Source organism: Leopardus geoffroyi, chromosome B2 (assembly GCF_018350155.1).
Source record: "Leopardus geoffroyi isolate Oge1 chromosome B2, O.geoffroyi_Oge1_pat1.0, whole genome shotgun sequence".
NCBI lineage: Eukaryota > Metazoa > Chordata > Mammalia > Carnivora > Felidae > Leopardus > Leopardus geoffroyi.
In genome coordinates this window covers 57699039-57720112 of record NC_059332.1, presented here as the reverse complement: position 1 = coordinate 57720112, position 21074 = coordinate 57699039, and the positions used below count along the sequence as shown (strand labels likewise).

The 21074-nt window shown below is 36.3% G+C and overlaps 1 protein-coding gene across 2 annotated transcripts in view; it reads left to right on the top strand.

Moving 5' to 3' along the window:
• The window catches only part of LOC123608563 (protein eyes shut homolog), a 363718-nt gene extending 348874 nt beyond the window's left edge, over positions 1-14844 (top strand). For both annotated transcript variants that reach the window (XM_045498669.1, XM_045498668.1), the window contains 2 exons: positions 6967-7128; positions 13303-14844. In XM_045498669.1, the coding sequence (XP_045354625.1) occupies positions 6967-7128; positions 13303-14492 (1352 nt within the window). In that variant the 3' untranslated portion in view covers positions 14493-14844. The remainder of the gene's footprint in view (positions 1-6966; positions 7129-13302) is intronic.
• The last annotated feature ends 6230 nt before the right edge of the window (positions 14845-21074 follow it).

Here is a 21074-nt window from a genome sequence, read left to right as displayed (position 1 = left end):
AACAAAATGTGTCATATATACCCACAAGTCTAAAAATAGTTTATGGACAATGAGAAATCACTACACACCTACTGAAAAAACTAAAATTTAAAAATATTGACAATACCAAATGCTGGTGAGAATGTAGAGAAATTAGATCTCTCACACATGTCGGTGAGCATATTAACTTGTATCTCCACCCACTCTAGAAAATAGTTTGGCAGTTTCTGATAAAACGAAAATGTTGCTTGTTTTAGAAATCTATGGATTCTCTAAATTAGATTGTACATCATTGCAATCCAAGTTGTTTTTACTTCACTAGTCAGCCCATTCTACTTTTTTTTTTTTTAAACCAGCTTGCACCAGCCTGGTGCCAGTCAATGCCACAATTGTTAAACAGTGGTAAATATAGATATTAGTAATTCCTCAGGGAATCCTAGTTATAATAAACAAGGTCATAAAAGTGATGGCCATGAGTGAAGCTTGTGTAATCTGAAAATCACTTGAGTTATGAGCTATTATTCCTCTCAAAAAACTGTCCCCTCTGTAACTGCCCTTCATACTGACCATCCCTCAGGCTGTTGGCCAGAACCCACTAGATCATTTATCCAAGAAGAGGGGTGTTGGTGTTTTCTTCTTAATTGACCTACATTGATTATTAAAGTCTCCTAAAGATGACTCACTGTCGGAACAACTTTGTATGTGTTACTGGAGAACCTGGACTTTTCCCAAATTCTATCTTTTATCAAGCCACAGCTCAAGTGCCCCATCTTTCATGAAGATTCCTATAGCTCTTAGCATGTTCTTACCTTATGTCATTTGTTTTGCACTGTCTGTGTTTCTGTTCTTTGGGAACCTACTCCTTCTATGCCAGCTACTGAAAGTGATCCAGGACAAGTGGCTTAACATGTCTGATCCTCCATTTCCTCCTCATTTATAAAATAGAGGCGATGATAGATTTTATCTCAGCGTTTTTAGGATTAGGTAAGATTACATAGGGCTTTGTAATTTGTAGTTTGTTAATTATTACCACTTCTCATAAATCTGGCTCCCCCCTTACCTCCCAGCCACCCAACACTAAATCATGCTTCCCTGCCTGTCTGACCTACCGTAACACAGCACATTGGAGTCTGAGTTCCTTACCCCTGCCCATGCTGACATACATTCATACTTACCAGAAAGGAAGCACCTTCTCTGATGTTGTAGCTTACCATACATTCAGTAGGAGACAGCAGGAGGTTGTGTGGAAAGATTTGTTTCCTATTTGAAAAATAAGGGTGCAGTAAGGGTAACATTGAGTAATTGCAGCTTCAGAGTCAAAAGCCAGAGATATCGTCAGCTGTTCTGATCATATTACAAATCTAACAGTACCTGGAAATAAATGGCTGCAAGCAAAGCTGTTGAGATTTCTGTATTGAAAATATATTTTTGTTATTATTCAATATTGTGACAGTGACATCCCAAAATCTGTATTAATAGGACATAATCCATTAGTTGACTGCCATGTAGTGTATGGTCCTCAAGAGATCTGTACTGCTGTTCCAGTTTACTCTGTTACCATGTCTAAGTGTTTTTATCTGGTTTGGCACCAGACCATCTCTGAGTGACTTTAAAGTAAAGAAACCTATCAAACACATGGGGCACCTGGGTGGCTCAGTCGGTTGAGCATCCAACTTTGGCACAGGTCATGATCTCACAGTTGGCACGTTCGAGCCCCGCGTCAGGCTCTGTGCTGACAGCTCAGAGCCTGGAGCCTGCTTCGGATTCCATGTCTCCCTCTTTCTCTGTCCCTGCCCCGCTCACACTCTGTCTCTCTCAAAATTAAACATTAAAAAAAATTTTTTTAAGAAACCTATCAAACACAAATAGGAGTAATCAAAGCTAGTACTATCAGTAGTGAGATGGATGTACATTGTGTACCTCTTCACGTGCACAGAATAATTTTCTGCAAAGATTTGTGGTATTTCTGTATTTCTGCAAAGATTAAATGATTTGAATCTAGTCATGCAGAAACATCAGATGGATCTAAATGGAAGGTCACTCTACAGAATACTGTCAAGGAGATGGAAAACAGATAAGATAGGGAAACTGTTCCAGACTGAAGGAATCTGAAGAGACATGACAACCAAATGCAGCATACCCAATTTGCTGAAAGATCACATGTGAAAGGAAGAAAGACAAGAGTCAAAGATAACTGCAAAGTTTTTATCCTGAGATACTGGAAGGATGATGTTGCCATTAACTAAAATGAAGAAGACTATGGAAGGAGCATATATTTTTGGAGAAATGAAGAGCTTAGTTTGGACACAGTTGAGATGACTTTTAAACTTTCATGGGGGTAGTTGAGTAGGCTGATATATGATCTGGAATTCAATAATAGGTCAAGTGACAGAAATCACTGAGGAATATAGAAGATTTAGACAACAATCAATTCATGTGACATAATGAGCATAAAGAATACAGCACTTCCCAGTACACATACTTGTCAAAGACCTATGAAACATTTACAGATATTAACTAGGCCATAAGACAACCACAGTAAATGCTAAGGGAATGAATGATATTATATAAACATTTACAGATTTGTACAAAGCTATAATTCAGAGGAAAAACAAGGTAATTCTGCCTTCCCATCAGTAACAGGTAGGACTAGATCATACGCTGATCAGTTTAATGTTGATCAGTTTAATCTTCATCTTTGAGGCTTTTGTTTTGGTTTTTTAGTCCATACCTTATTTGCTGTATCTGAGCTTACTTTTGAGGTGTTTAAAAAGTCATTTTGTCCAGTTAACACAAAGGTACTTTTAAGGGTTGAAAGTGCTTATAAAAAGAGGTGTATGGGGCACCTGGGTGGCTCAGTTGGTTAAGCATCTGACTCTTGATCTTGGCTCAGGTCATGATCTCATGGTTCATGAAATTGAGCCCCATATTGGGCTCTGCACTGACAGGGCAGGGGCCTACTTGTGGTTCTCTCTCTCCCTCTCTTTCTTCCCCTCCTCTCTCTCTGTGTGTTTCTCTCTCAAAATAAATAAATTAATTTTTTTAAAGAGGTATGTAATGAAAACAACAAAGAAAATAATTTTTAATGATTTACTTTGGAATACTTCTAAACTTACCGAAAAATTGCCGTAATAAAAAGAATTCCCATATCTCCCTCATCCATGTTCTCCAATTATTTCCTTTATATTTCATTTTCTTCTCTCTGTGTGCCACACACACACACATGCCACACACCATTTGTCATTATTAGTGTTTTTCTGAACCTTTCAAGGGCAATCTAAGGATGTGATGCCCCATCACTTCTAAACATCCCTGTGGTTATTTCCCCCAAACAAAAGGATATTATTTTATATAACCAGCATACAAATCTCCAGATCAGGAAGTTAACCTTAGTACAAACTACCATCCAACTCACAGACCCAATTCAAATGTCATCAACTGCCCCAACAATATGTTTATTCATTGTGATCCAGGATGCCCTCTAGGAATGTATGTTCCATTTGGTGTTCATGTCTCTTCAGATTCCTTCAATCTGGAACAGTTTCTCTATCTTATCTGTTTTCCATCTCCTTGACAGTATTCTGTAGAGTGACCTTCCACTTAGATCCATCTGATGTTTCTGTATGCCCAGATTCAAATCATTTAATCTTTGCAGAAATACGGAAATACTACAAATCTTTGAGAAAATGATTCTGTGCCCTTGAAGAGTACACAATGTACATCCATCTCACTACTGATAATATTAACTTTGAAGAGAAGAGCCAGTTTGTTTCCTGCTTTGGAAGACAGAGATGGTGTCTTCCTTCAGAGCAAAGAGCAGGCATGCTCACTGCCCATTATAAAAGACTTGGACCTCTAAGCTCAGATTTCCTCTCTAAGCAACCCACTTATGTGTGTGTAGGTGTTACTTGGTCCTCTTCACATTTTTCTAAGAGAATAGGGGTTCCTGAAACTGACACAAAATTTATGATACTCTTGTACTGCTATGCTATGAGTCATAAACTGTCCTTTGTCTCTGAACCAGGTGTTTCATGTTTTCTGCAATTATCTATGAAATGTGGCAAACTAACTTATTAGCTTGCCAGTAGGAAAACTCTCAAACACATCACTTTTTGACAATGTGATCTGGTCCAATAACCTGTCTGACCTTCTCTCTTAAAACTCTCCCCTTCTTTATTGTCTCTCTAGTCACACTTGATCATGGCAAGAAAGTTTCCACTTCATGGGCCTTGAACTCATTATTTTCTGTCTTCCCAAGGATCCACAGAGGTCATTTATTCACCTTCATGAATTCTTTATTAAAATATCACCTCCCTTAATTCCACGTGCATACACCCTAATTTTTCTCTCTAGGACATATCAACATATATCATTCCACTACACACCATTTTAGGCTAAAATCCAAAACACTGACAACACGAAATGCTGACAAGGGTATAGCAGCAGCAGGAACTCTTATTCATTGCTGATGGAAATGCAAAATGGTACAGCCACTTTGGAAGACAGTTGGACAGTGTTTCACAATACTAAACATATTCTTACCAATGATCTAGAAATTGCACTCCTTGATATTTAACCAAATGAGCTGAAAATTTATGTCCACACAAAAAGCCCGCATGCAGATATTCATAGCACCTTTCTTCATAATTGCAAAAACTAGGAAGCAACCAGGATGTGCTTCTGTAGATAAATGAATAAATAAGCTGTGGTACATCCATCCAATGTAATACCATTCAGCATTAAAAGAAGTGAACTATGAAGAAATGAGACATGAAGACATGGAGGAAACTTAAAATGCATATTACTAACTGAAGAAAAGCCAAGCTGAAAGGGCTTCATACCATGTGATTCCAACTATATGACATGCTGGAAAAAGCAAAACTATGGAGACCGTAAAAATATTGGTGATTACCAGTTGTTAAGGAGGGATAAATGGGTGAAGCACAGAGGATTTTTTTTAAGTTTATTTGAGAGAGGGTGCACAAGAGAGAGCAAGGGAGGGGCAGAGGGAGGGAGGGAGGGAGAGAGAGAGAGAGAGAGAGAGAGAGAGAGAGAGAGGTAGAGAGAGAATTCCAAGCAGGCTCTGCACGACAGTGAAGCCTGATCTTATGAACTGTGAGATCATGACCTGAGCCTATATCAAGAGTCAGACTCTTAACCAACTGAGACACGCAGGTGCTCCCAAAGGATTTTTAGAACAGTAAAACTACTCTGTATGATACTATAATGGTAGATACATGTCATTATACATTTGTCAAAATCCACAGAATGTACACCAAAAATGATCCCTAATGTAAGCCATGGACTTTGGATGATAATTATATGTCAATGTAGGTTCATCAGTTGTAACAACTGTATGACTCCATAGCAGGATGTTGATAATGAAGAGGTTATATATGTGGGATTATATATGCAGAGCAGGTTAGTATATGGAAACTGTACTTTCTGCTCAGTTTTGCTATGAACCTAAAATTTCCCTAAAGATAGTTTAGTTTTAAAAATAGTGTGCAATAACATTTAGTATAATAGCATAAGAAGCAATAGGTGAAATATGCTAATATCAGAGTCTCATGAAGATAGATTATTGAGTGGAAAAAGTAATGCATAGTTTGTATATAATATGGTTTCTTTTATGTGAAATAAATCAGATGCTAGATATACACACACATTAATTATATGTGCATCAGAAAATACACTGGCTACATATTCAATAAACTGTTAACAGTGGCTTATGGGAATTAAGAGAGGAGAAAGAACAATGGAATTTCATCTTTTTACTTTACGTTCTTCCATAGTGTTTAAATGTCTTATAATGATTATGTTTACCTTAGTAATACTTACAAAAATGACTTCAAAAGGACTTTCACTTTTTAAACTACCCCTGTATTCTTAAACCTTAATTCAGTGTTTTTGAAAATATGGTCCAAGTAACGCCTATGCCAGAAACACCTGGGTGTTTTTTTAAAATATACTTCCTAGACCCCATCTCAGCTCTATTAAGGGTCTGGTCTAGGAGTGAGGAATAGGACTTTACACTCTTACGAGTCATACTGGGAGATTCTAACCTCTACCATTTTGAACTGCAATAAGTCAAAATGAATGGTGTATTGCTTAAAAATCAGCAAATGCCAACACCTCTTGAATAAACACCTACCAGTTACCTGTCAACCGAAGGACAACAATACAGGCCTGGTCCAAAGGGAGAATAGGCAAAATAACTAGGTCAATGATATATGGTGAACCAGCTAAGAAGCACTGTCACATTATAAAATGAGGTTCAAAGAATCTATAGATTCCAGAGAGACAAATACTGCCAAACATTCAGAACTTTCCTTCTTCCTTTCATAAACACATAGAAGCAACAAATAATATATGAGACATTATAAATCTATATAATGATTCTACTTCAATTTATACTGAAATGAATTTACTTAGACTTACCATAAAGGAAAACCCAAAGGTTCGTACTTTCTGAAGAGATACAGATCTAAATTATTCTCAAGTAAACTGATACTTATTTCCATTTACATAGTCACTTTAAACATAACCTTGACTTGATTACATTCTACATTTTAATCAGAAATAAAAAACTAAAGAATAATTCATACAGTGGTATCTCTGTTTGGAAGCATTTTTAATGTAAGACATTCCCAAGAGTCTCAATTTTTTGAGATAAGAATAAAACATTCTCATAATCTATGCATTTGATGCCTCTCTATAATATAATCGATCTAGAGCAGAGGATCTGTGCCACACAGTACCAGCCAAAAGGAGCAGAGTTGCCAGAAGTAATAGAAGACTTTTCAATAATTGGCCCCATTACAATAAGCCCACATTTAGTGGGATTAGAACAAGTTTACCATGGTTCAGTTTATTTAGCAAGGAGCAACTCTTGGAAGATAAGGTAAGTTCTTAAATGATAAAATTAAATATACTGTATATATGAGCAATACTAATTTTTTTAAATTCATGTTTTTGTTTTGTTAGCTTTATCTATAAGTGATCCATCTTTCAGAAGCCATGAATTATCCTGGATGTCTTTTGCTTCCTTCCGTATTCAGAAAAAGACACATATTCAGTTGCAGTTTCAGCCTCTTTCTGCAGATGGCATCTTATTTTATGTTGCACAGCACTTAAAAGCACAATCAGGTAAAGTTGGTGGGATATTTGCAGGGGGAAAAATCGTAATGAATTCCTAACTAAGAAATATATAATAGAGTATTTTTATTTCTTTAAGTCACCTAGCCTATGAAATATGTAAACATTTGATACTTCTAATGTTCTGTTATCGCTGCAAGTGAATGTTTACGAATTGACTCCCTAAATATAGATTTTAGTAAAATAGCAAGAGGTGGGGCACCTGGGTGGCTCAGTTGGTTGAGCATCTGACTTCGGCTCAGGTCATGATCTCATGGTTCCTGGGTTTGAACCCCGCATTGGACTCTGTGCGGACAGCTCAGAGCCTGGAGCCTGCTTCAGATTCTGTGTCTCCCTCTCTCTCTGCTCCTCCCCTGTCCGTGCTTTGTCTCTCTCTCAAAAATAAATAAACATTAAAAAAATAAGAAATAAATTAAAAAAAAAATAAAATAGCAAGAGCTATGTTAGAATTGAAGTTAGCAAAATTCACATACAGCATATTCTCAACTGTATAACCGTCCCATCAAAAAAGAGGTTGAAGCCAAGCACAATAGCCCTATGTCAAAAGGAACAAAATATGTATATAAAAAATAAAGGAAAGGAAGGCATGAATGATGTGTTTCCAGTAAATCCACCCACATTTAGAGTTCCAAAAATTTTCTTTAAGTTATTCTGTTATCTAAATAGTAAACCTAGGATTCACATTCCAAGATAAGTTGGTAAAAATATTTTTATTAAAAATTTTTTTAACGTTTATTTATTTTTGAGACAGAGAAAGACAGAGCATGAACGGGGGAGGGTCAGAGAGAGAGGGAGTCACAGAATCTGAAGCAGGCTCCAGGCTCTGAGCTGTCAGCACAGAGCCCGACGCGGGGCTCGAACTCACGGACCGTAAGATCACGACCTGAGCCGAAGTCGGACGCTTAACCGACTGAGCCACCCAGGCGCCCCAAAATATTTTTAACTATTAAAAGTAGCACAATCATTGCAAAGCAATATGGAATAAAAATATCCACGTAGTATGCTCCAGTTTGAAAAATTGTTTTTGAGTTTTTATTACTTTACTGTTGGTTTCCATTTTCATAGGTTTTTCTCCCGAATTTTGACAAAGACATTTGGTTTTATAGTTATAATTCTGTTGCAAAATATATAAATTTTATATTTGGCTGTTCTTTCATCTTGTTTCTCAGAAAATGAAATTTTGGTATTGGGAAATAATTAAATAAGCTTACTTAGTTTCCCATAGTCAACAAAAATGGTTTCCTGATTTTCACAATGTAATCTAAGTATTCTTTTAAAGGTGTCTTAATATGTTGCTAAGTGATTAGAATATCAGGGAATTAGACTAAAGTGTTTCCATCTCAATGCACTGGTAAAATACCTTCAAAATAATTTCAAGGAGAAAAGATAATTTCAAAGAAAAAGATAACATGATTGAGCTACAAAATATACATTAGAAGAGATTTGTTTTGCTGAGAGTTGATATTTTATTTTAAATTCATGATTAAATCTCCCTGTGAAAATGCTAAAAGGAAGAATTGTACATAAACAGAAAATTTATACTTATAAATCAAGAGCCATTAAAAGACAATCAGCTTTAGGAGTGCCTGCATGGCTTAGCTTGGTTAAGCATCCGTCTTTTGATTTCATCTCAGGTCATGATCTCATGGTTTGTGGGCTCGAACCCCACGTAGGGCTCTGTGCTGACAGGTCGAGCCTGCTTGTGTGGGATTATCTCTCTCCCTCTCTCTCTCTGCCCCTCCCCTACTCGTGCTCTCTCTGTCTCTCTCTTAAAATAAATAAACTTTATAAAAAAAACAATCAGTTTTAGTTATGTTGCTCATAAAAAAACCTCAGGATTAACCTTTGTATGACAAGAGCATAAAATCAAGATATATTTGGAACAGTACTGGCCAAGAATGTTGTACTATAGTTTTATAATTAGTACACTAGATACATATTTGTGTTTATGTATGTAAAATAAAAAGCTCATACATATTAACATATGTAGGAAGACAAGAGCACATTTTCTTTCATCTGTTATTAAATGGCACTGTATTTCAATTCATGTCAGTCAAGATTTTCCTTTTCTCTGCTTTAGACACTGTTTACAAAAAGAGATAAAAATAGATTTATTACTTTCATGTCATGGTTGGTGCTGCATTTGACACTTATGTAAGAAAATCACGAAAACTGTAAAATATTAAAAATCTAAGCTTTACATTTTCAGATTAGCCAAAAGGTACTTATCAGATGAAAAGCATAAACTTACTTATTAGTGTTCAATTGGTGTAATGAAGTGGTAACATATGTTTCATTTATTTAAGGTTGCATAAAATACAAGTGATGTTCTCATACTTTTTACCTTCTTTATGAGTTATGCTTAATGTAACCTTAACTAAGTCTTCTAGCTGATTCTCTGCTAAGAGGAACTTTCAGTAAAAAGTGCCCACTTAGTACACAATGTAAAAAAAGACAAATTTAGACGTCAACAACCAATTAGGTTTTCATATGTAGAAGACCAAATTCTCAATTAATAAAGTATCTGTGTCTATTTTGAGGTTAGTAATTTTTTTTTTTAATTTTTTTTTTCAACGTTTATTCATTTTTGGGACAGAGAGAGACAGAGCATGAACGGGGGAGGGGCAGAGAGAGGGAGACACAGAATCAGAAACAGGCTCCAGGCTCTGAGCCATCAGCCCAGAGCCTGACGCGGGGCTCGAACTCACGGACCGCGAGATCGTGACCTGGCTGAAGCCGGACGCTTAACCGACTGCGCCACCCAGGCGCCCCGAGGTTAATAATTTTAATCTAACATAAAATTTGAAACAAAATGATAATTTCAAAATTATGCTAGTTGATTTTAGGTCTTTCATTTTGGAAATAAATTTTAAAGAAATAAATCCTTGGCACCTGTTTATCCATTGCTGGTAAGAATTTAATATCTTAAAGTGAATGTGGGGCACCTGGGTAGCTTAGTCGGTTAAGCATTAGACTTTGGCTCAGGTCACGATCTCATGGTTCATGAGTTCAAGCCCCATATCAGGTGAGCTCGAGCCCCAAGGTGAGTCCCAATTCTCTCTCTCCCTCTCTGCACCTCATGGGATTCTCTCTCTCTGCCCCTTGCTCACTTGCACCCTTTCTAAAAAAAAAAAAGAGAGAGAGAGATCACCCTTTGCGATCTTTAGGAAAAAGTGTTTTGACACATAAAAATTATCAATATTATGTTAAGCACAAATTGATCATGGATAGCCTGAATTCATCTTGCTATAGTTATAAGCCTCACAAATATGTTTTTAAAAAGCCTAGTCATCCCGGGTGCCTGGGTGGCTCAAGTCCCTTTAGTGTCCGACTTCAGCTCAGGTCATGATCTTGAGGTTGGTGAATTCAAGCCCCACATGGGGCTCTCCGCTCTCAGTGTGGAGCCTTCTTCGAATCTCTCAAAAATAAACATTAAAAAGAATAACAACAGGGATGCCTGGGTGTCTCAGTCAGTTAGGCATCCAACATCAGCTCAGGTCATGATATCATGGTTCATGAGTTAGAGCCCCCTGTCAGGCTCTGTGCTGGCAGCTCAGAGCCTGGAGCCTGCTTTGGATTCTGTGACTCCCTGTCTCTCTGCCCCTCCCCGGCTCGTGCTCTCTCTCAAAAATAAATAAAACATTAAAAACAATTTTTTTTAAAGAACAATAGCAACAGTGAATTCATTTATGATCTTCAGTCCATTTATGAGTTCAGTTTCTTGTAAGGACTGTCCACTAGGGATCAATTTCTAACGTATACTTATCCTAATGCCAATCCGTTCTCACAACCCATGACTACAGCACCATATTCTAGTCAACTAAAATAAAAGGTTTGAATGACAAAATCTGTTAGTACAGTTACAAGAGCAATCTTAGCTTCCAGGGACACAAAGGGGGAAAAGAAAAACACCTTTTTTGGTCAGTTCTTCATAAGACAACATACCAGCAAAACTGCATTAAAATAAGCCTTCCTTTATTCTCTTTCCTCTTAGAGTTGGCAACTTGATATGATAGATTGCAGCTTTAGCTTTCCTAATCATTTTTTTTACTGTTTTTTGGGTTTTATTAAGTTTATTTTGAGAGAGAGAAAGCGTGTGCAAGTGGGGGAGGGGCAGAGAGAGAGAGCGAGAGAGAGAGAGAGAGAGAGAGAGAGAATCCTAAGCAGGTTCCACAGTCAACATGGAGCCCCATGGGGCTTGATCTCACAACCCCAAGACTATGACCTGAGCCAAAATCAAGATTTAGATGCTTAACAGACTGAGCCACCCAGCCATTCCTAAAGGTGATTTCTTAATTCAATAATTGTTTATTTAGCATCTAATTATGTGCCAGGTGCTGTGCTAGGTGCTGGGGATAAACCGTTGGGCCAAATCAGACACAGACCCTGTTTCCATGAAGCTTACGAGCTAGTGGATGAGGCACCTATTAAATAATCACAGGTATAACGACAGATTATAGTCGCTAGAAATTCTCTATGAGGAAAATGATTCAGAGAACCATACTTTGCATGGGCTCATATAGTTTTCTGAAGTTGAAATCATAGGTGTAGGACTATAGACCTGCTACATATTCCAGTCTTCTTAGAATAATGGTGGGAAGGGGACCACAAAGGGGAGTAGAAGGAAAGGACCCTGTGGGAGAGAGGTGAGGCAGTGTTGCACTGCCCAAGGAGAAAAGGAAGAATAGCATGTGCCAAGAAATCTCCATGGATAAGAAATTTTATTGGTTGTGAAATGTTAGGGAGAAGGGAAAATGCTATCTTGAGGAAGACATCTGCAGGATTTGTTATGTAAATCACTTTGCTAACCTCTTGAAGCAGCTTTACCATTGAAGGGCCACATTCTTTTCTTGGCACAGAGAGCTGCATTTACTTTTCCTTTGAATGCCTCACTGCAACTTCATACACAGGCTAGATCATATTTATTCATATTTGTTCCCAGATGACTATATAATTATAAAATGAGGTAAACATTGTGAAGGAGAGAAATGTGGTGCTATCAATAAAATAAAATAAATAACCTGACCAACTCTGTGGAATCACAGAACAGTTCTCTGAGGAAGTGGCATTTGATCTCAGACCTGAAGGATAGGGGTTTCCTAGATGAGGTGGGATGAGGTGGAGTGTTCCAAGAAAAAGAAAACAATGTGCACAAACGTTCGGAGGCAAGAACAAGGTCAGTGTTGCTGGAGTAAAGAGAGTGGAGGGAGAGGGAGAATACACTCCGGGTGAAGCTGGAGAAAGGGGCTGGGAAACCTGCAGAGCCTCTGTAGATGTTAAAGATTTTAGGCTTTTATCTCAACAGCAAATGCCATTAGAGGGTAGTATAATGACCAGATCTTTTCACTTGAAAAGATCACTTTAGCTTCAGTTTAGATTGGAAATTCAATTAGGAAGAGTGAAGAGGCTCTAGCAAATAGATTGAGCTAGAAATAAAGCTAGTGAATCTAATGAAGATGGCAAAGGCGGACAGAATCAAGATGTTTGCAGTGAACCAAAATGTTAATAAACCTGTTTATGTGTGGAACAAAAAAATATGTGGAATCAGGGATCACAGCTAAATTTTTAGTTTGAAGAACTGGAGGATGAGGGAGTGACTCACTGAGTTTGCAAAGACTGGAAGATGCCAGGTGTATGGGAGAAAGTTCACAAACTGAGATACGAAATTTAGAGAGATCTCAACTAGGGATGTGTGTAGTTGTAGACAGAACTTGATGCCAAGGACATGGCTGAAACTTTTTCATAGCACCCGTATTAACTGTTCTTAACTCTCTTATTTACTGCCTCAATCTCTATCAAGCAGAATAAGATGTTTGGAGTAAAAACATCTTTAAAAAAGCTTTTTACACATTCATCCTTAACTAGATAAAATCATTAAAGATAAACTTCACTTTAACTTAGTACCACAATACATTTCATTCAATGCAAAATATTTACAACTAGGAAAAGCTTATGTGGCCAATTCCTGAATAATACAGGATATATGTATGAATAAATACCCATATATTTTCATCTGTAGATGGAAATAAAATTCTCTAACATTGTGATCAAGACTTGCCTTTTTTTGCCCAAAACCAAAACTTACTCAAATGGCCAGAAAGGGCAAGAGTTTTTAATGGAGTAACATTTTCCTGTTACTAATTAACTGGTTTTCTTTCTCAACAGGTGATTTTTTATGTATCTCCTTAGTAAATGGTTCTGTTCAACTTCGCTACAACCTTGGTGACAGAACTATCATTCTAGAAACTCTCCAAAAAGTGACTATTAATGGAAGTATTTGGCATGTGATTAAAGCAGGAAGAGTTGGTGCGGAAGGCTACCTGGATCTGGATGGGATAAATATAACAGAAAAAGCCAATGCAAAAATGAGCTCCCTAGACACAAATACTGACTTCTATGTTGGAGGAATGCCATCTTTAAATCTTGTAAATCCTATGTCAATAGCAAATGAACCTGCAGGTTTTCAGGGCTGTGTCCGAGAAGTTATTATAAATAATCAAGAGTTAAAATTAACTGAATTAGGAGCAAAAAGCGGAGCAAATGTAGGTGACTGTGATGGGACCCCCTGTGGGTACAAGGTGTGCAGAAATAGGGGTGAATGTATAGTAAATGGCACAACTTTTTCTTGCAAATGTTTGCCACATTGGACTGGAAATACATGTAACCAGTCTGTGCACTGTTCAAATAATCTTTGTCTCCACCAATCTCTATGTATACCCGACCAATCATTTTCTTACAATTGTTTCTGTGCTTTGGGTTGGGTGGGAAAGTATTGTGAAAACAAAACTTCATTTTCAACTGCAAAATTTATGGGTAATTCTTATATTAAATACATTGATCCAGATTACAGAATGAGAAACCTTCAGTTCACTACTATATCCTTAAATTTCAGTACTACTGAAACAGAAGGCTTAATTGTATGGATAGGAAAAGCTCAAAAGGAAGAAAATGATTTTCTGGCAATTGGTCTCCATAATCAGTCCTTGAAAATAGCAGTTAACTTAGGAAAAAGCGTATCTGTGCCTATGATCTATAGCAATGGCACATTCTTTTGTAATAAATGGCACCATGTAAGTGTAATTCAAAATCAGACTATTATTAAGGCCTACCTAGATAACAACCTAATTCTCTCAGAGGATATTGATCCACACAAAAAATTTGTTGATTTAAACTATGATGGCATTAGTTATCTAGGGGGCTTTGAATATGGCCGAAAGGTAAATACTGTTACTCAAGAGATTTTTAAAAGAGATTTTGTTGGCAAAATTAAAGATGTATTTTTTCAGGACTCAAAAAAAATTGAGTTAATTAAATCAGAAGGATATAATGTTTTTAATGGAGATGAACAAAATTAATGACATAAATACTGGTAATTTTGATATACAAAATATATATGTAAATGTATTTTGATAGCTATTTGTGGCACATTGTTTACTAGAAATCAGCTATTTACTATTAACTGAAATAGTCTAAATGCTAACATACCTTATTTATAAGCTTATAAAATACAGCTAAAGAAGTGATTTTGGTTGGTTTTCCTACATCCAATATCTATAAACATGTTGATTCGAAAGTTTTCACTCCATTAGTTCATGTAGTATTTATTCATCTGTGAATTGGTTTTAAATTATACAAAGAAAAATAAAAAGCAAATTATTAACCAAAGGAAAAATAAAAATTATATAAGAAAAAAACTACACAATCATATTCTGTTGTATGGCTCAGCTATGAATATTTATATGATTGCAATAATATGAAATTTAAATATGGACTAAAACCAAAGTTATTGCATGAATGTGGGAAGATGGAAGGTGGAGGAAAGGAGTTGGCTGGTGAGGGTTAAACATTTAAATCCCACAGTAAGACATTAATAGATACCACAATTGTTGCAACCTTTTTTAAAGCATACATGTCACAAATATGAAGACACATATCCTAAGAAATATCTAAAAGAACTGAAAATAGTAACCTCTGGAGAGGAGTAGTGCAAACATTGCGGGGTTTTGTTTACAAACCTTATAAAATTACTTGACTTTTTAAGCCATGTACTTACATAACTGATCAAATTTAAAAATTAAACTTCATTTACACCTAAATTTTCAAGTCTACAGATCTCAAAACTGGGCATTAAATAGGTTCTGAATAATGCCATTGAAAAATTATTGTACTGGTTGTATCTATGCCATCAAAAATAGTAACCTGAGAAAATTCCTTTTACCCAATCACCAGTTATTGATATAATTGTAGATAGCATTTTCTCTCCCCACCCCACCATTGCATTTTTAGAGTGTGGTATTTATGACAATTTGGCCACCAAGAAAGCAAATGACGACACGACTGACACAATACACTAATAGGTATGACTATACCTGGAGAGAAAAAATATTACCTTGGTAATAAGCAACATGTGAAGTTTGAAAGGAAAGATACATTAATTATTAAATGGAGAAAATGGTTTACAAATAAAGGGGCAGGGGCATGGTTAGCTGCTCATTGCTATTAAGCAAAATCTACCTGTACAGGTTCCAGTCTATACAAAGAAACTAAGCAATTTATCATTTGAAAAATTAAAAAAAATTTTTTTTGCAGGGGGGCACTTGTTTTTGCCACACCATTGCAATCAGAAAGCTACAGATACTATTGGAGGGCCCCAGAACTAAAGTTAAGAACTTTGGCACCATTCAATGGCACACAACATACCCCCAGGTATATGAACATTAGAAAAAGTGTATGAGCAAAGTATAATGTAAGGTAGAACTACAGAATGTCTATATACTGATTCCAAGGCTCTGTGTGTGTGTGTGTGCTGTTCTGTTTTTTAAGAGAAACCATGTAAGAAAACTCCATCCAACAATATTGGCTGAAAAACTGGCTTAAATTTGGGCCCATACCATTTCATCTAACTTTGGTGATATTAAGATAATAACTGATCTTTAAAAAATTCATTTTGGTGGCTGATAATTAGATCTCACTTTAAAGACATACATTTTATGTATAAAGCTAATAAAGCTGTTCTCAAAGGTTACCAAAGTTCCAATGAACCACACCCCCATGATAGGCTACATGTTCTCTCATGATACAAAGTGCCTATCCTTAAAGCAGCACTTCCTTAAGTATAAAACAAGGAACTCTGAGAGACCGTATGTCTTCTGGGATCCACAGAGTACTTCCTTTCTCAATGACAATTCCATATGAAGCCAGGTTTTCTTCATATATTTCAAATGAGATGACATATTGCAAAACACTGAATGCAGAGGCAGTTAAGAGAATCCAGAGATGTGCAAAAATGAAAACCATGACATTCTTACCAAATTTAGTGTTATTTTTCACACAAATGTTACATTAACATAAGGATCAGTGTTAACAATTATTCGTAAATTATAACATCTTAATTTCTAATATGCTAAATGATACAACCCATTTTTTGGGTTCTCAATAACTTTTTAAAGAGTAAAAAGATCCTGAAACCAAAAAGTTTGAGAATTACTGTTAAAGTTGCTTCTCACAGCTGCAGTTTCACATGAAGATGTGATCACTTGTCTTCACTACACTGCAAGCTCCAAGACTGGAGGCGAATGGTACTGCTCACCACTCAATTTCAAGAATCAAGCACCAAATAGAATAGGCACCAAATAAGTAAGAATTTAAAACTGCTATCTACCAATTTCCTATAAATCAAAATGACTCGAAAACTTTTTTTTTTTTTTTTTTTTTTTTTTTTTTTTACTGTAAAATCTAAAATTTCATGTGGTGGGAGTACCTGGGTGGTTCAGTCAGTTAAGTATCAGACTTCAGCTCAGGTCATGATCTCCGGGTCATGTTGCCCCTCTCCAACTCCCGCTCTCTCAAAAATAAATAAAACATTTAAAAATTTTTAAATTTCATGTGGATTATCATTATTCATTTTTGCTATCTTTGGGATGATAGTGTTGAAGATTTCCTGTAATGTTTTTCCAGCACAAAATAGAAATAATTGATACAGAAATCCTTTAAGATAACTTTACTATAAACATTACAATGCTTCTGAAACACAAAGTGTTGAATGTAAACATGTTTTATAGTAAGGTGAATGCCTCATATCTGTCAGAAAAGGTTAAAATTAACACAGGAAACAATAGAGGATGCAGACGAGGCTACAGAAAAAAGGGAACACTTTTGCACTGTTGGTGAGAATACAAACTGGTGCAGCCATTCTGGAAAACAGTGTGGAGGTTTCCTTAAAAAAATTAAAAATAGAACTACCCTATTAGGGATCCAGCAATTGCACTACTATGTATTTATCCAAAGGATACAAAAACGCTGACTCAAAGGGGCACATGCACCCCAATGGTTATAGCAGCACATCAACAACAAATTATGGAAAAAATCCAAATGTCCATCCACTGATGAATGGATAAAGATGTGGTGTGTGTGTGTGTGTGTGTGTGTGTGTACACACACAATGGAGTATTTACTCAGCGATCAAAAAGAATGAAATTTTGCCATTTGCAACAATGTGGGTGGACCTTGAAGGTATTATGCTAAGTGAAATAAGTCAGCGAAAGACATATTTCACTCATGTGAAATTTAAGAAACAAAATAGATGAACATAGAAGGGAAGGAAAAATATAACAACAAAGAGGTAGGCAAACCATAAGAGACCCTTAAATACAGAGAACAAACAGGGTTGATGGAGGGGAGGGTGGGCAGGGAGATGGGCTAAATGGGTGATGGGCATTAAGGCAGGAACTTGCTGGGATGAGCACTGGGTGTTACAGGTGATCAATCACTAAATTCTACTCCTGAAACCATTATTACACTATATGTTAACTTGATTTAAATAAAAAAAGTAAGGCAATGTTTATCTTTTAAAAGATTCAACAAAGTTGCTGCAAAAAATTGACTTGGGGACAGAGGAGGGAAGTATTCTCTTTTAAAATAAGGAATATTTTTAAAGTACAGCTTGGGCAGATATGTCCATACACACACCGAATTACTTCACAGAAAAAGGTATTTAGGGATATTGGTAGTTATATTGAATTCACTGCCTCCTATAAGTACTCTGGTTTCCCCCACCCAAAGATTCTGTTCTGCATCTATAAAGTAGACTCGTGTTTTCAAGACCTTTCTAGCTCTTAACCTAAAATTTCTTGCTCTATACATGAATTACTGAAATTCTTTATGAAACAGGAATCAAAGAATCAGGGTTGACACCTTTTTAAAAGTAGTAACCAATTCTATTCAAGATTTGCCTTGGGAGACAAATAGTGATTAGTAAGTGGTAACTTGACCAGTGTTTTAAAGGGATCTGAGCAGACTGAAATAGTGCAACTGGTACATTTAAATGTTAAAATTAAGTAAACTATTCGCTTTAATAAAATCTGGTTCATTAGCAAGCTCTCATAATGCATTTTAACTTGATTCATATCCTTCTTTAAAAACCTAGCTACAATTAAAAACTAAGACCATACCTGATTAGAAATTTAGCAGTTAACTAGTTTTATATAGCCAAGTGGTTTAACTGTCACTCCATTTTCTTACCTATTGTTGGTATTTTTCTTAACTTTTAAACATATTTACTATGATCCTAGATGTGTTTTAACTCCAAAAACTTAGTTCACCCACAAGTAAGTTACAATCAGCAAGTCAAGAATTGTGGTAAATAGAATGGTCCCTTAAAGTTGTCTACATCCTAATCCCTGGTACCTATAAATAGGTTATATGGCAAGAGGGAATTGAGGTCTCAAATGGAACTCAAGTTCCTCATCAGCGACCTTAAAATAGGAAGGTTATCCTGGATTACCTGGGTGGGCCTAATATATCACAAGGGCCCCTTAAAAGTGGATGAGGGAATCAGAAGGATCAGAGGTGGCTTTGAATTGAAGGAAGGGACCTTGAGGCAAGGAAAGTGAGTGGCCTCTAAAAGCTGGAAAAGACAAGGGGAATGGATTTTTCTCCTAAGGCCTCCAGAGAAGGACACGTTGATCTCAACCTGAGATCTGCATCAGACTTCTGATCTAGAGAAACGTACAATAATAAAGTTGTGTGGTTTTAGGCCACTAACTTTTTAATAATTTGTCACAGCACCAATAGAGAATAAAAGAGAACTTGAGAATTAGGATTTGAAACGAAGATAAACTTTGCAGATCTATACAAGGGAACCCACACTTTTCGTCTTCCTGCTCACTTTGAGGAGTTGGGCTATTCACCACAGACAGGCTGGTGGAATAGAGAGGAAAAGGGCTATGAAAGGCATATACAGTAATCAGGCTTTTGTCCCTCTCTCCTGTTCTCAATTCTCATACAACTGGCATGCAGACTTTGAAGAAAAGTGGAACTGAGCTAAATTCCAGTTCTGACAATAGCAATCTAACCTTCGGCACTTTTTTTTTCTTTCCCCCTAAGTACAAGTTTCCTCAAGAGACCTCTGAGGTAAGTCAGTCTTCACCTTTCAGGCTGCCCAAGGTTTATATAAAGTGCTCCACACAAGGTCTGACATAACAGAGGGCTCACAGAGGCTTTCTTATTGCAAGGATGACAAGAGGTGGACTTTTTGGTATTGAGACACCCTGGTACATTTTACTTAAGAGAGGTATGTAGAATCTGTCTGAAGATGGTTCTAAATTTTAAAAAGCATCAAATTTTTTGAAGATTAAGCTTTCCTTAAGACAGGAGAAACAAAGAGGAATCTCATTTAACTCACATTTGTGTTAAGGCTGGTTTGTAGGTGAGACTTTAAAAGACTGAGAATGGCTTTGGATCTACTACTCACTGAAAATTTTTCTCATTTCCCTTTCCTCCCAAGTTAAAACCTCAGTCAATATGCCTATACTCCCCCTAATCACCACAATGTTTCAGTCAACAAGGGTAAGAGACCTGGTTTTAACACTTAGTAGCCCTGTAATCAATCTCAGGAGATGGCCACCACTAATAGGAGCCTCTATGAGATCAAGCTCCAATGAGATATGAAAGCATCACAATATATATAAGAAACTACTGGCTAAGAAGTAATAAAAAACTAACTTAAAGGCTTTCTTCCATTGGTTAACCCATTTTTACCTTACCAAACAAAAAAAAAATTCAATGTCTACTCAACTTCCCCACCACCATCCCTACCAGATTAATCAGGGGAAGCAGACTTACTAACATACATAGTTGAAATCAAAAAGGTAATTTTTTTGGTTTGAGGGATTTGTTTTTGGTTTTTGTTGTTTTTTAAGTAAAACCCTGAACAATTTCTTCATAATGCTGCAAAAGATGACCAGTTTTGTTTGCAAACTGACTAGTTTTCTAACAAGTTAATTTCCAAAAGAAAAGTAGACCAAAATTAAACAAACTTTATTTAAATACAAGTCCTCTGTTTCAGAACTTTTATGATCATTAATTTCGGAGGATAAGGATGACAAAAAAAAGGGTTGCAAGTTATTGCAAGTTAGACAAAATGTTTGGTTTTGAATTTCAGCTCCTTTTCTCTCCAGTGAGAACACCAAAGCTGACTCATTTTCAAAACCTATTTTTAACTGTAATCTTTATACTTTTTAAGAAAATCAACTTTATCTTTTTAATTTTGTGAAGTCATTTATATTTTTCTTCATTAATACAGAGGAGCAAAGATACTGTTTTTTCTTTTTTGGCCTCAAGTGCTAGTAACTTTTGGTAGCTATTGGTTTAAATTATAGCAATCAATACAGTAGGTAATTTAGGGTGTAAGTAAATTTAAATTTGGATTAACAACAGCCTCCAGGTGTTTTCTATTTCAAGAAGTACTAGCATACAAAACTGTAGTTATCCCCCCTCCTCCACCAACAAATTACACATGTTCCAAAGAGATTCACAACCTGTTTCTCTAAAATAAAAGTTCTGAAATGATTAGTCAGTGTACCAAATTTTGATGGTATACAAGTTTTCAGAAACATACCTATAAAGTGAGCTATAGCTACAACAGTTTTTCATTAGTA